General features: G+C 36.7%; 2 protein-coding genes across 3 annotated transcripts in view; both read left to right on the plus strand.

The window, feature by feature from the left end:
- The window catches only part of sdk2b (sidekick cell adhesion molecule 2b), a 490,694-nt gene extending 482,997 nt beyond the window's left edge, over positions 1-7,697 (plus strand). For both annotated transcript variants that reach the window (XM_051673659.1, XM_051673660.1), the window contains 2 exons: positions 4,259-4,318; positions 5,614-7,697. In XM_051673659.1, the coding sequence (XP_051529619.1) occupies positions 4,259-4,318; positions 5,614-6,021 (468 nt within the window). In that variant the 3' untranslated portion in view covers positions 6,022-7,697. The remainder of the gene's footprint in view (positions 1-4,258; positions 4,319-5,613) is intronic.
- A 7,208-nt stretch (positions 7,698-14,905) lies between these two features.
- Positions 14,906-15,642, plus strand: part of LOC127426709 (cdc42 effector protein 4-like) — a 37,627-nt gene continuing 36,890 nt past the window's right edge. The window contains exon 1 of the mRNA XM_051673668.1: positions 14,906-15,189. The gene's annotated coding sequence lies outside the window, so the exon portion shown is untranslated. The remainder of the gene's footprint in view (positions 15,190-15,642) is intronic.

Genomic DNA, 15,642 nt, shown 5'->3' on the forward strand with positions numbered 1-15,642 from the left:
TCCTAGAGTCTGGAGGAAGGGTGGAGAAGCTCATAGCCCAAGTTGCTTGAAGTCCAGTGTTAAGTTTCCACAGTCTGTGATGATTTGTGGTGCAATGTCATCTGCTGGTGTTGGTCCATTGTGTTTTTTGAAAACCAAAGTCACTGCACCCGTTTACCAAGAAATTTTGGAGCACTTCATGCTTCCTTCTGCTGACCAGCTTTTTAAAGATGCTGATTTCATTTTCCAGCAGGATTTGGCACCTGCCCACACTGCCAAAAGCACCAAAAGTTGGTTAAATGACCATGGTGTTGGTGTGCTTGACTGGCCAGCAAACTCACCAGACCTGAACCCCATAGAGAATCTATGGGGTATTGTCAAGAGGAAAATGAGAAACAAAAGACCAAAAAATGCAGATGAGCTGAAGGCCACTGTCAAAGAAACCTGGCCTTCCATACCACCTCAGCAGTGCCACAAACTGATCACCTTCATGCCACGCCGAATTGAGGCAGTAATTAAAGCAAAAGGAGCCCCTACCAAGTATTGAGTACATATACAGTAAATGAACATACTTTCCAGAAGGCCAACAATTCACTAAAAATGTTTTTTTTATTGGTCTTATGATGTATTCTAATTTTTTGAGATAGTGAATTGGTGGGTTTTTGTTAAATGTGAGCCAAAATCATCACAATTAAAAGAACCAAAAACTTAAACTACTTCAGTCTGTGTGCATTGAATTTATTTAATACACGAATTTCACAATTTGAGTTGAATTACTGAAATAAATGAACTTTTCCACGACATTCTAATTTATTGAGATGCACCTGTATACTGAGAAATGATCCAAGCTGGGTTTGAACAATGATTGCTCATACATATATTGGAATACATGCACCATTCACTAGGCCAAGTCTTAGAACATGAGTAGTGATCTTCATTAATCTTTGCAATTATAAATCCAAATTTTAGGAAAAACTAGAAGCTACTTATGAAGCTTGAAATTATGATTGATTATTTTTTATTAATTATATGATAACAATATTGCAATCATGTGTTCTTCCCTGAATAATATAATGTTTATATCAAGGGGATTTTTCAGGAACTTTCCCATAACAACAATTATTATTATTTATTATTATTATTATTATTATTATTATTATTTTAGGGATATCAAAAAAGGCAAATTTCTTTATGATTCATAACACTTTCTTAAATGTCTTTGACATGTGTAAAGAATGGCACAAAGGAAAGAAACAGATTCAGCAGGTCTTTGGCATGAAAGCTACAGCTCTGATTTAAGGGGGTTGTGGGGCTGGTTTGGGGGAAACTGCTTTCCACTGTGGAGTTTGAGTGGAGGCATGTGGGTCACATATGTCTGTATGTTACAATTACTGTGGACTGGAGAGTTGTGTGTATCGTCAGTCGTCTTGCTCTAACATGCAACTAAAATGAACCTTGAATTGATAAGTAATGCGCACAACGTTTTCCCACCAAAAATATATTTAATATAGTTGTCTTATTTGAAGACACTTAATGTTTTAAGAAATTCTGTTGCTTTTCCTCATTTTTAGTGTAACAGAGAAAAGGCACAAAATGACAGTAGTGCTCTTGGACAGGGTAAATAAACTTGATATAAAAGAGTTTTCATGTCAAAAACAGGGTTGAAGAATTATGAAACAAATTATGTTGTTTTTCATCCATTTTTAGTGTTACAGCTAACATAGTAAAGGCACAAAATGATAGTAGTGCTTATGGGCAGGGTGAATAAACTTAACCCTATAATGCCGTATGTATCAAATATGATACACAACATTTGACAGCTCCTGTCTTAATCTCTGGCAAAACAATGACTCTTATGTTGGGATAAATGACAGCTTATTTTAATGAAGTAAAAGTGACAGTAATGATTATATTGTTACTGATATTCTAAAATGAGTATTCACTGAATAAAAGCAACTTATGCTTGGTTAAAATTTTGTATATTATTTTATTGAAAAAGCATGTTGAAATTACATGCATCAAATATGATACAACAGGCTTTTGAGGTATATCTCTCAATCACCATTCCATTCCATTCATGCCCACTATAAAAAAAATTAAATGAAATAAAAATCACAGAGCTTTGAAAATTCTGACATATACATTTTATAAGATATATTTAAAGTGTGAACTAATATTTCTGTGTATTTTCATGCAGCCTGCCCTGTCATTATAAAGATCTCAGTATTTTACATTACAAGCTATTATAATGTCATCTTACCATAAGTTCCTGAGACCCAGTGAAAAAACTTTTACAATTTCCCTTTTTTGATGTCAATATAGTGTTTGGTGCATACAATACAAATGATAAAAAACTGTTTATTGAAAAAAATTAAAATAATATTTTAATCATTTTGTATTTGATGTGCTGAATTGAACTGTGATACATTTCAATCCATATTTACAGTATAGACCAAGGAAAGGAAGTTGTCATGGCCAAACTTTCAAACATTTGGTATCTCTGAAAAGCTCAGGGAGTCCTCTGATAATAAACCAAGATTTACCACTGTAGCATGTATGGGCAAGAAAAACTTAAATAACAAATGTCCTATACAAAAATGAATTGCTGGGCCTTAGGAGGATATTGACCAGCCTAATGTATCAAATATGATGCATAAAAAACAACAACATTTTTTACGATTTCTTTTTTAAATTGTCTAATGGTACTAAAAACAGTTTAATTTGACAATTCTTTCATATATGAGGCTTTACAGGGTTTTTGTGCAAATACAGTTTACAGTTTGTATGTAAATAAAAGGGTTGAAGAACTGCAAGCAAAAAAATAAATACATATTTTTTTCTTCCATTTCATAGTATAACAGTAAAAGACCCAAAATGATGATGTTGCTCCTAGACAGGATGAATAAACAGACAAGTATGCTTAAAAGGATATCCAAACCCAAAAGCCTGGGCAACGATGGTTCTTTTTTTCCCCTCTATTCAGTTGGCACTTAGTACTTTAGGGCAGACTATAGAGAACACTTAAGAGACCCAAAATGGTGATGTTCACATGGACATTGTGAATAACATTATTAAATTATTTTTTATTACAGTAACAAGGTTGAAATACAGTATGTCAAAACGATGGAGCAACATTTAAGCCAGACAGAGTTGAATATCAGATCCTAAATTCAGCAGTAGTAAAATTCACAGATTCTGAATTGCTGTGAGATTAAAGAAGCAGGGAATGTGGAGAGTGGTGGTGAGGATTGACTAGAACTGTATGCTTAAAAGTATATGCGACCAATACAAGCCTGAGCGATGATGGATCTTTCTCCCTTTTTTTCTGATCTCCAGTTGGCACTTGGCACTTGGTACTTGGTACATATCTGTGGTCAACTCCGTCAGCCAGTCCTGCAAGTATAAGCCAGAAATGCCAAAATGATGAGTGGGAAGGTATTGATGGAGAGCAGGTTTAAGATGGAGCTTCACAGTTGTCCATTGTTCTTGTGCAGTGTGCTGTCATAGCAGAGAGTGTAGTAGGCAATCATACAGGGTTGTTCCAGCAAATGCATTAAAGTGTCAAAGACCAGGTTGAGAAGACATGCTCATAGCCCCATTACCCTTACAAGAAAGTATCATGGCATTACCATTAAAATGTACCATGTTAAATGTTTTTTGGACACTACCATGCTGATAATACCATTGCATTTTTTTTATTTTATTTTATTTTTTTATTTTTATGTTTGACCTTTTGTGAATAGTTACCTTGTTAACTTTATTGTTCAAAAGGTCAGATTTCCTTGCTTCCACTGAAGCATACAAGATGCTCTTTGGAACATTCTCAAATCATGCTGGATAACATGGATCACCATGTTTTGCACAAACTTGTGGAGTCCATGCCAGCTTGAATGCATGTTTTCATTACTGCAAAAGGAGGAGTTGAGAAATTAGAAGAAATTCTGAAATTCATGTACATAATTCATGTGAATTGTTACGCAGATAATATAATATGTTATGAAAAATGTTCTATTAAATTATAAAAATGCAAAATAGAAGCATTTACACTAGTGGTCTTAGACTTTTGGACCCCACTGTATATCAAAGTACTATGGTATTACTATCTGTTATCATCACTGAACCATGGTACAACCAGAGTATTTTTTTGTAAGGGTACTACACCAATTTTAAGAAAGAAAACATTTAATACTCCAAGAAATATGACTTACATGGCCCATTTATGGCAGAACCATGGCCCTTATTGTAATGCTTTAAACCCCATGTCTCTTTTTACCTCTAGGAGGCGCTTGTTTTCTCCTTTAAGACTGGGGGCCTCCGTCATACTCTTCCAACTCAAGGGGTGAGGACATGCATTGTGCAATGATTGACAGGAAGATGCTTTCTAGTGCTCGCTATCACTATTCTTTCCATTGGATTCATAAATACATGTTCAATCTCCCTCTATTTGGTGACCCCTACAATATGACTCCCAAAATGCTGCATGTTAATGGCACCAATCCGTACTGTAGTCGTTCCAAATCATCAAGGATATTTTAGCAACAGATAAAGTCTTATAGATCTTTTTTGGTTCTAGAACAACTCTGGTTTGGCTCTATATTTGGAAATGCATGCCATTGACATTAGCAACAAGTGTGGCTGCTTGTGTGTGTTCAGACATTGAGCGTTCTATGCAGAAGTTGCGTTATTGGAAAGGTAAATGACATTTAGAAACAGACAGATACCAAATAGATACACTTATATTTTTCTTATCAGAAATGCATATCAGAAAGATGCATTTAAAAACAGACTTTAGAAACATTCTCATAGTGAAGGATGCTAATAGGGATTAGAAGTAGAGACAATGGGAGAAAATACATAAACGCCACACGCAAATAGACTGGTTAAATGACTTAAGTGAGGAATCGGGACGAGATATAAGAGACTCCAAGTGCAGTCCAGTGGAATAGGATATTGTTCATTAAATCTGGTGACCAAAATGAATCATGTCTGTTGTCTTTTTTCACATTGTGAGAGCAGAATTAAAAGAAAAAACCAAGAACCTGCAACACAATGCTTTGTGGAACCAAAAGAGTTCTTGCCACAGAAGTTCTTGTGATATCAATGTCACATTAAAAATATCAAGAATTACAATATTATACTCTCCAATGACATGGTAACTTGAAGTTTGCTATAGATGCAATGATATAAACCTTTGGCTTTTTATTTTTATTTATTTTTTATTTTTTTATCAAATGTTTTCTTGAGCAAACCGATCAGTTTCACCACTCACGCTTGTCAGTCATCATTTTAGTTCTTTAAGTCTTTCTTAACTTCTGTTGTTGCCTTTGTTTTGCCAAGTTCACGCATTGTTGGGGCATTGACCTATACTTTGCACTGCAACATTTCAAACCTTCAATTTTCTGCGCTACTTCACAAATATCGTAACAATGGATAAAAATAAAGTATGGCAGAAAATGTACAACCCAGTCCATCAAAGTCACGGATAATGATCATTTGTAGCTCAACCCCTGGTTCTATAGATTGAATCTGGACACCTTCTTAAATCGTAATTCCCCTCCATCAAATTTGATATTGTGGAAGCTATTTCATCCCCATCACTTATTCTTTTCTGTCTTTGTCCATCTTCATCTGCAGGGCAGCGACAGCGAATACGAGGTGGATCCGAACCTGCAGAAGACCCATTCATTCGTCAACCACTACATCAGCGACCCCACCTACTACAACTCGTGGCGCAGGCAGCAGAAGGGGATCTCTCGAGCACAGGCCTACAACTACACTGAATCGGAGTCTGGAGATCCCGAACCCTGTGCCCCTCCACCACCTCTGCCCCCTCTACCCCCGTTCCCCCCACATCTCAGTTCACCCACTCCTCAGAGCCAGCCCCAGACTGGCACCCTCTTCAGACCCAAGGGCAGCCGGACTCCCACTCCCTCCCAGCAGAGCTCAAACCCGCCCAGCCAGCATGGCACACTTTATCGGCCCCCGAGCAGTTTGGCCCCTGGCTCAAGAGCCCCAATTGCTGGCTTCTCCTCATTTGTTTGATAGAATGAAAATATTGGTACAGAAGAATAAAATATGAAGGCTGGGATATCTTCTACTTTCCCAAAGCCTGGTCAAACATCTGTTGAAGAGTAACAACAAACGTCAACCCTGGATCTGTTGCACGACGTTTATTTGTCATAGCAATCACATATTAATTTTAATTTTCTTAATTTGGGCTTTATTTGAATCGCACACAGATGACAGTATTGTTTATATGCTCTTTAGTTTCTTTGCTTGTGTTTGTCTTCCTTCTTAAAATTAAAGACAGTCACTTGAAAAGACAAACAACAGCATAAGTGAACTTTTTTGTTTGGGTTTGATTGTGTTGCCTGAACAAACGGCATGGCTTGATACATTTTTTTTTTCTTCTTTTTTTTTTTTTTTTGCAATTGCTTTTATTATTAGCATTGTTTTTTATTATTTGATTGTTTTTGTTCATAGTACAAAGTAAAACACCATCAAAGTAAGTTAATAAATGCTGGACAAAAGCACCAACACATGGAAATTACATGAAAAAAAAACAAGGCCTGTCTAAGGTAGAAATTGTTGGTTGTATCTCAGCACTTGGACTGCTAACGGTGTTTAGGACATCAAGAAAAAAAAAAAAAGCAAAACCTAAAAATGGAGGGTTTTACTGTGGTATTTTTGTTTTTACACTATTGACAAAGTACTGTGGTGATTACAAGAGGTTACAAAGTTCATTCTGATCTAATGCGACTAAGAGACTATGATCCGGTTAAGGCCTGCCTGCACTTAGCACATGTTTGAGTTGGAAGGCCAGCATCATTTATTGATGTCACAGGTCAGTTTTCACCAGTGCTCTGAAAAGGCCAAAGGTCAAATTAAGTGCTTCATGCTAATCTGTGTTTTGAATGTTTTTCTGGAGGTGAAATGTACATCGTGTTCGTAAAGTTGATGATAGGAGCTCGAGTATATTTCCCATGTGAAACTGATAGAGACCAAATATGAAAAAGTCTCATTCAGTATTTGAACATTGCCCCGGGTTAAGCATTCAGAGTTATTTATGTCAGAAGCAGGTGTGTGTTTATGTGCGTGCGTGTGTGGGTGAGTGGGTGGGTGTGTATGTGGAGGGCGGGGTCATTTGTTGCTCCTTTTGATTTGACTCTATGATGTCAGTCTGAGCTTCAGGTCGCACTTGCCCCATACAAACGTAAATAAACAGCAGAGCTCATTTTTTTGCCAGCATTTCAAACGGTGCTGGACTTCAAACACCTAGCAAGACGTTTCTATTCTCACACTTCTTCATTGAGATCTTTCAAAGACACTGCCAGTGATGTCATCTTTGCCGCTAATAACTGTACTACATGGACACTCTGATTATCTGGCCAGATGTAATGTCATAGCTGATATCATTTCAAAGATTGTGCAACCAAGCAAATGTATTGTACCTGTGTACTTTGGGCCATATGGATTATTCATCACCACTTGCTTTGATGCGGCTATTCAAAGTTTCAGAAGATAAAAGAAAACGGACTTAGGGACCCGACTTGAAGCCAGCAAAGAACTAAATGGCACTCGCACAGCTTATTTTTGTGGTTTGATGATGTTGTTTGCTCTTTCTTTTCTGTGAAGTGATTTAACTGTATGTATAAACAAGGTCAATCACATGCTCAGTCTGCCTGAACACAGTATATTCCTAAATAAATTATGTTTTCTGAAAATGTTATTGGTTTGAACATTGACAAATGGCCATTTGGCCATCTGAAAGGGAACTTTGAAGGGTCATGACCTTAGAATTAGATACATAGTTCTTGAGTAAGAAAAACTAAAATCTGCCGTGTCAGAGAATGCTGCGAATCCATAATTTCCGATGAGAATAATGCGGTGCATAAGAAACGTAAGTGTTTGTAAAAGCTGCTCTGTCACTGCATCAAAAATTGAGAAAATATGAACGTTTGCTCCAATTCATTCAGTCCATTGATTAATGAGAATTTTAGAAATGCAGGTCCAGGTGTGAGTCAAGGTATGTGTGAAAATCCATCTTTGACCCCATTTACACCTGCTAAATGCTTCTCAGGTGATCCGATCACATGTGGTCAGGTGAGACACATCGCTGTTTAGACCTGGTCGCTTAAAAGTGTCTGCTGGGACCACTTCTGTTTGGATTTCGAGGGGAGGGTCTCTAATTTCATGACGACATACATCAGTCACTATGTCAGTGTGCTGCTACATGATAATAAACCACAAAAAAGTAATAAAAGACAAACAAAGCAAGAAAAAAAAATGGCACACTGTTCCTCCCAGATGCAGTTTTTAGAAATGTAATCTTTATTCAAACGCAACATTTCAAGCAGAATTCTTCATTATTTTACTGGAGTGTCTAAATTTGCTGAGGCTGCTTGTCATCTGTGTGCCTGCATGATAATCTTAGACACACTGAAGAAGATCCATGAAGTTCTCGTGCAGGTACACAGTATGTATTCGCTTTTTCAAATGTTCCGATATGACAGTTATTTCCTTACAAAGCCGCTCATAACCGGCAAATTTTAAACTCTTGATTTAGTGCAGCGGTTGATTGACAGGTGAGGGGTGGTGCTTCGCTGCTGTCCGGGACACATTCTGGACGGATTAGCATTAAGACCTCAAATGCGTTTATGACTACCTCCATATGTGGTTTTTGTGATCCAATAACAAAACGTTTTGCACCCTGTTTACTCCTGTATTTAACGCTAACCACTTATAATTGAATCACTCAAAATGCATCTTAACACCAGGTATATATTGTGTCTTGGCCCTCTGATGGCCATATGTTACATTTGGCAGATGCTCTTATCCAAAGCAAATTACAGTGCCCTTGTTACAGGGACAATCCCCCTGAAGCAACCTGGAGTTAAGTGCCTTGCTCAAGGACACAATGGTGGTGGCTGTAGGGATTGAACCAACAACTTTCTGCTTACCAGTTCAGTGGTTTAGTCCACTACACCACCACCACTCCATATGTGTTTCCTGTCACTCATAGTTTCTCAGCCCCTGTTGCTCCCATTGGGTTAAAGAGTGTGGCTAATTGGTATCAACAGACCTGCACAATCCTGTTATGCTGGTAACATCTGTTTCCTCTAGACAGACTACAGTCGGACAGCTCCACCAAGTTCAGACAGTATAAAGCCAATCAACAATGGTTCGATTTGCATCATGCTTTTTGACGATATTAAAAAGAAAGACCATTTATTTCTCCGTCTTTACACACACTTATCATTTTCTTTCTCTGTGGTGATCAAAAATACACCAATCTTTCTCTTCAAATACCTATTCTGTGTCTGCAGATAGACAAAGAGGAGAAGGAGGAGGGTGGGTTGAGAGATAGAGAACCCTGTATTTAAAGGGTGATGATGTCACAGACAGGAATGCATGTAAATGGAGGAAGATCCCCCATAATTCATATGTGTGGAAATTTTTACCTAATTTGCTGATTTCCTTGGTCTTAATACACCAGAGCAACTGGAACTCCTTAAAGGGATAGTTCAACCAAAAAAGAACAAATATTATGATTTTTAGAAGACAATTTCAGCTCTGTGGGTCCATACAATTGAATGGGTGCCAAAAATGTTACTCTCCAAAAAGCATATAAAAGCATCATAAAAGTAATCCATATGACTCCAGCATTTTAATCCATACCTTCAGAAGTGATATGATAGGTGTGGGTGAGAAACAGATCAATATTTATGTCATTTTTTGCTAGAAATTCTTCTCCCTGCCCAGTATGGGGCAGTATGCATAAAGAATGTGAATCACCATAAACACAAGAAGAAAAATGTGAAAGTGATCTATTTCTCACCCACACCTATCATATCACTTCTGAAGACATTGATTTAACCACTGGAGTCTTATGGATTACTTCTATGCTGACGTATGTGATTTTTTGAGCTTCAAAATTTTGGCACCCATTTACTTGAATTGTATGGACCAAAAGAGCTGAGAAATTCTTCTAAAAATCTTAATTTATGTTCTTCAGAAGAAAGAAAGTCATATACATCTGGGATGGCATGAGGGTGAGTAAATGATGAGAACATTTTCATTTTTGGGTGAACTATTCCTTTAAAGGAGTATAAACACAAAACTTTTCTGCGACATTTGCATCACTAATTGGAATTGAAAAAAATAAATAAAATAATAATAATTAAAAAAAAAATATATATATATATATATATATATATATATACTATTTTCACACAGTTTTCCCAAATACTCACCTAATCTTCCATTGTTTGGACAAACAGACAGCCCCACCCTTAACTGAGTCAACGTTGAGTCAATGTTGCTGTGAGGCTGGTCGAGATGCTTGAACTCACCACATGCCACAGTGTCTTTCAATTATAATTTTCTTTGTCTGAAGGCAATTTAAATTTAAAAATATTATTTTGATTTGAAAAAAAATATATACTAATGTAAAATCATCCATGTCTAAAACTGTCCAAAGAACATAACTTTTAATAACTGAATGTACCCCCTTCCAAAAATATAACTTTGTGTTCTTAACAGCAAGAAAAATCTAACAAAACACAGGTGCTCCTGAGCTACCTGAAGTCAACTAAATAGCTTTTGGCAGATAAATGATAAATGTGCATTGGCCTAGCAGATATAGAAGGAAAATATGCTTATATAATCTCAGGTTATATAAGGATTGTGAACACAGCATGTCTGGAGTTTGAAGGTATTTGAAGCAATGCTTTTGGATGTTAGTCTTAAGTCAGGCATCAAGAGATCATCTTGACTTATCTCTGACTAGATCAATCTAACAATGGTAGGAGGGAGATGATTGTTAGATTTGGATGATTTTAGATTATTGTTTTTCGATGTAGTTTTTTTCATGTAATGTAAACAGGCCATGGAGGATATATCAAGCCAGGGTTCTTTTTTTGAAAAAGATCCACAAAGAACACTACTTATCAATAAGTTTTTTTTTTTTTTTTTTTTCTCTCTGTAGGATAGGGTTCTTGAGTTGACTAAATGGTCCTCTGGAGATTATAAATGTAATGATAAGTTGCTACCCAATATTTAACCATACCACCATCTGGACTTCACAATATTTTATTTAAAGGTGCAATAATGCTCTGCAGGTGCAGTTCATGCACAAACCATCTGCACAGTTAGCTCCTGTCTGTGGTTACATCGGAGAATTGTGTTAATTTTTAAATTGCATTTTGTTTCCACAATAGGGTAATATACCATACAGAGATCAAACAGTTGATAGATGCTTTTGAAGGCAATTAAAGAGTAGAACTTTATCACTATATATGAGCCCACTGATCAGCCTATGTTTGCTAACACTATAAGAGCACATAATGAAGAAATCACCTGTTTTAGAAGTTATTGGGAATTTACTGACCGAATTCCTTACATTGGCCGAAATTGGCATATTCACAATTGTTATGTCTGTACTTGTGATAGTACATTATAGGTTCATTTGAATGTTATTTTGGATGTTTTTATGTGTAGTTAATGGTTTTAATGCTCTTGTTGAATCCTGACATTTATGACCTAAAGATGGAGGGCGTGTGTCAATTTGTGAGAGCCTGTTGTATGCTGTAAAATCCTTTATGTTGCCTGGCCCGCAAGCCATTGTATTTGACAGTGAGGTAGAGTGAAAGTTCAGGGGTAGATTTTAAGTGCAGAGATATTGCACAAAATATGCTTATGTTTGTCTGTTTTGTGCAACAGTGTAGCTTTGTACACATTGCCTTTCAGATCTTTATAGAAGTAAACCAAAAAAAGTGTTATAAACATGGCCGGCCCGTCGCATAGGTGACATAGGCGGTTGCCTGGGGCACAAAATGATATTGGGGTGCCGCATGAGAGGATTCTTTTTTATTCTTACCCCTGTGTTGAGCGAAATGTTCAACTAACATCCTTTCAGTACTGATAAATGGTTACATAGGGTGACCATCCATCATTTTTTCCAGGACATGTCCTCTTTTTGGACCTGAAAGAAGCGTCCGGCCAGGATTTCAGAATTGGCAAAAAATGTCCGGGATGTGGCTTTGTCTTCAAATTGATGTGATCTCTACAGTTAGGACTATATCATACAGTGTATTTTAAACTGTGCATCAGTTTTCAAGTGTTTCTGTGTCCTTACTGTGTGATACTATGTGAATTTCCAATAAAAATTACTTAAAAAGTGAGTTCAGAATGACCCTCATTTTTGAGCCCCACACCTTTTAACCTTTCAAAGCTCTCACATTGGGAAAGTCTTTAATTGGACTTGACCCTTCGCTAAGCTCGGCCTCCCTTGGTTACGGTCATTCGCTCTGACAAGCTCTGCAGATCTCCCCATAGGAATGAATGGGTTTTTGGCAAAATATCCACATAAACAGAATGGATAACATTATTACGTGGGCTGGAATGAAGAGTGGCATTGTGAGGGAATGAGGTCACTGGGACAGGAAGGTTCAGGTCTCAGGTGAGCTTTTAATCACAAACTTAGGGATAACACAGTCACAACTGGCACAGTAACTTCTTCAGCTTCACAAACTCTTTAGCATCACAGGCTCCTAGTCACAGCCTTTTAATCATCACAAAGTCTTTATCACAACTCGGTAGCGTCACGAACTCAGTAGCTTCAAGTGAGACTCTGGTACCAGACTCACTCACTCTCTCACTCTCACTCTCACTCTCACTCTCTCTCTCTCTCTCTCTCTCTCTCTCTCTCTCTCTCTCTCTCTCTCTCTCTCTCTCTCTCTCTCTCTCTCTCTCTCTTCTGGCGGTGGCATGGCTGTTTATATGCCACTCTCCCCAAGCTCACTCTAATTAGAGACAGGTGTTAGACATAATTGTAAGGTTAAAAGGTGTGGGGCTCAAAAATGAGGGTCATTCTGAACTCACTTTTTAAGTAATTTACCGCTTTCTCTCTCTCTGGACGTGCGCTTGACCACGCCCCCGCTGCCACAGGCATATTTATCTGACGTTTTTTGTAAAAGAAATTGTTAAATTACACAGTAATTTGACTGAAAACTGTGCAGACTGTGAATCAGAACTGAGGCAAATGATCATAACAGTCACATAAAAAGAGAAATGTGTCACTTGATAGCGATTGCAAACCTCATAACATTAGTGTAAGCGAAAAGAACTGCTTGTAACATCTCATAACACACTAATTTTGAACCTTTATCACCTTTACTAAGACCTGAATCAATACATAAATTAATTAATGTTAAGTTGTCAGCTTTAATTTACCTGGGAGGAAATGTAGGTGTCCTTGCTGATATCATACTTGCTCGTTTGGGAATGAGGAATGACAAACTTTAATCCATAGCATGCTCTTTTCAATGTTTATTTAAAAAAATGTTTAAAGTGCTGATTTTTTTAAAAGAGAGAAAAAACACAAAGTGTATCCTCTCTAGGAAACTCATGTCACTATTACAAGTGTAAAAATGTTTTTTTTTTTTTTTTTTTTTTTTGGGGGGGGGGGGATAATAACACCAATCATCATGATTATTGTTACCACAGCCCATGTCCATCATACAGTTTGTCCATTTTATAGGGTGGCTCAGCAGTTAAGGCTCTGGGTTATTGATTAGAAGGTCAGGGGTTCAAGCCCCAGCACTGCCAAGATGCCACTGTTGGGCCCTTGAGCAAGGCCCTTGACCCTATCTGCTCCAGGGGTGCTGTATCATGGCTGACCCTGCACTCTGACCCCAGCTTAGCTGGGATATGTGAAAAAAAAGAATTTCACTGTATATGTGCAAATGTGTGATAAATATAATTAAATTATAAATGTGTTTATTTTTTGTGTTATACTGTGGTGTGTGGTTCACATCATCAATATTATCTGCCAGAGCTGCATCTAAGGACTTTTGAATATGCCCATATTATGGCCTGCGTATCAGGAAACAGTGTATTATAATAACTGTTTAGTATCAAAACTGTATATCCTGTACTAGAAAATATGAAGCAAAAGAAAATACCTTAAACCACTTGAAGGAACGTGTGCAGTCATCTGGCTTTGGGCAATTATTATTATTACCATTATTATTATTATTATTATTTTGTCTTTTGAGGAAATTAATAATAATAATAATAATAATAATAATAATAATAATATTATTATTATTATTTTGTCTTTTGTCTTTGAAAAATATGGCCTGATGAAAGAATTATGTTTTTTCCCCACCCTGAATAAAATGTAAGCAAAGCCAAACAAAATACTTTTGAGTTGTTTGTTCTTTCACATTTGTTAACTCTTAAAAAGTAAAAAAACAAAACAAAAAACAAAACAAAAAAAAAAACAAAATCAAATTTTAAAATGTAAATATTTAAATGTATACACACTTCTACATTTATTATTATTATTTATACATTTTTGATTGTTGTTATATTTAAATATATTAAAATATTATAATTACATATTACATCAAATTATAAAATATTTAAATATTTAAATAACAATAATGAACATTAAAAATAAATACAATTAATTAATATGTAGCCTACTTTACAAACATTATATAATACGTAACAGAAATATAAGTATTTGGTACATTCATGTGGACAGCATTTGAAAATATCTGCATCAAACTTTTATAACATTTCCAATAATTTAAATCACTTTTAATGCAAGTTACTACAAAGCACAGGCCTGTATAAACCGCCCACATATAAACGTCAGCACTGTCAAAGAACATGGATTTGGTCGTAAATCCGACGCTAGTCCTTTAAAAGGTGGCGGGAGGCGGAGTTCACAGCTTAGGGAGCGGAGACCAAGCTCTGACTGAGAGCTGGAGGGCGGGGCGAAGGTACCTAAAATGAGCGAGGGGGTGGGGCGAAGTCGCTCAGAATGCTCGCTTGGGGGCGGGGTTGTAGGCGGAGCGCAGTCACACAGACTGAGTGCAGTCAGGACGCTTGAACTGCATTAGTGCGCCATAGCACAGTGAGCAACTGGGACGTGAGTGCTCGCTCGTTCGGATGCAGCGCTGTTTGTCCTATTTAACAACTTTGACATTTTTTTTAAATCTGTGATTGCAACATAAGGCTGTTAAAAGTCTGAAGGATATTTGCAACATATATCAAGCTGAGCCCGTGCTCTGTTAATATTTACTCAAGAGACTATTGTTTGGAGCGTTATTGTTTTGAACTTGGTCCATTGTTGTTGCCTGAGAGGAGCTCCACTTGGCATTGGGGCTCCTGGGATCCAAAAGAAGGGACCACAAAGTGGTAAGGCTTTTATTTATTTATTTATTTCAAAATTTTAAAAAAGTTTAATTTTTAAAAGAAGCTATTGTGCCTTTTAATCATGTTCCAGATTCAGAACTTTAGATACAGTATTATGTTAGATAAGACAAACAGTTAGGTATCTCTAGTTTAAGTGTTCTGCACTGATAAGAATTCCCATATAAAAAAATTTTCCCCTCTTCTGTTTAACATCTGTTTTAGTTGTGTTTATGAAATCTGAGGATGTGTTAGTGTGAGTGCAGACAGGGGCCAATCAAGCAGGTATTTTACACATTTGAATATCATATAGGCTTCACAACTGTTTGTGGCCCTAGTGAGTTTTTTTTTATTTTTTATTTATTTTTTTTTTTTACTATTTTAGTAAGTTCTTTAAAATTTGCCATATTGCCAATATATTTTGGGGGGTTATTTGATTATTTTAGGCTATCTGATATT

This window comes from Myxocyprinus asiaticus, chromosome 36 (assembly GCF_019703515.2).
Source record: "Myxocyprinus asiaticus isolate MX2 ecotype Aquarium Trade chromosome 36, UBuf_Myxa_2, whole genome shotgun sequence".
NCBI classification, from domain to species: Eukaryota; Metazoa; Chordata; class Actinopteri; order Cypriniformes; family Catostomidae; genus Myxocyprinus; species Myxocyprinus asiaticus.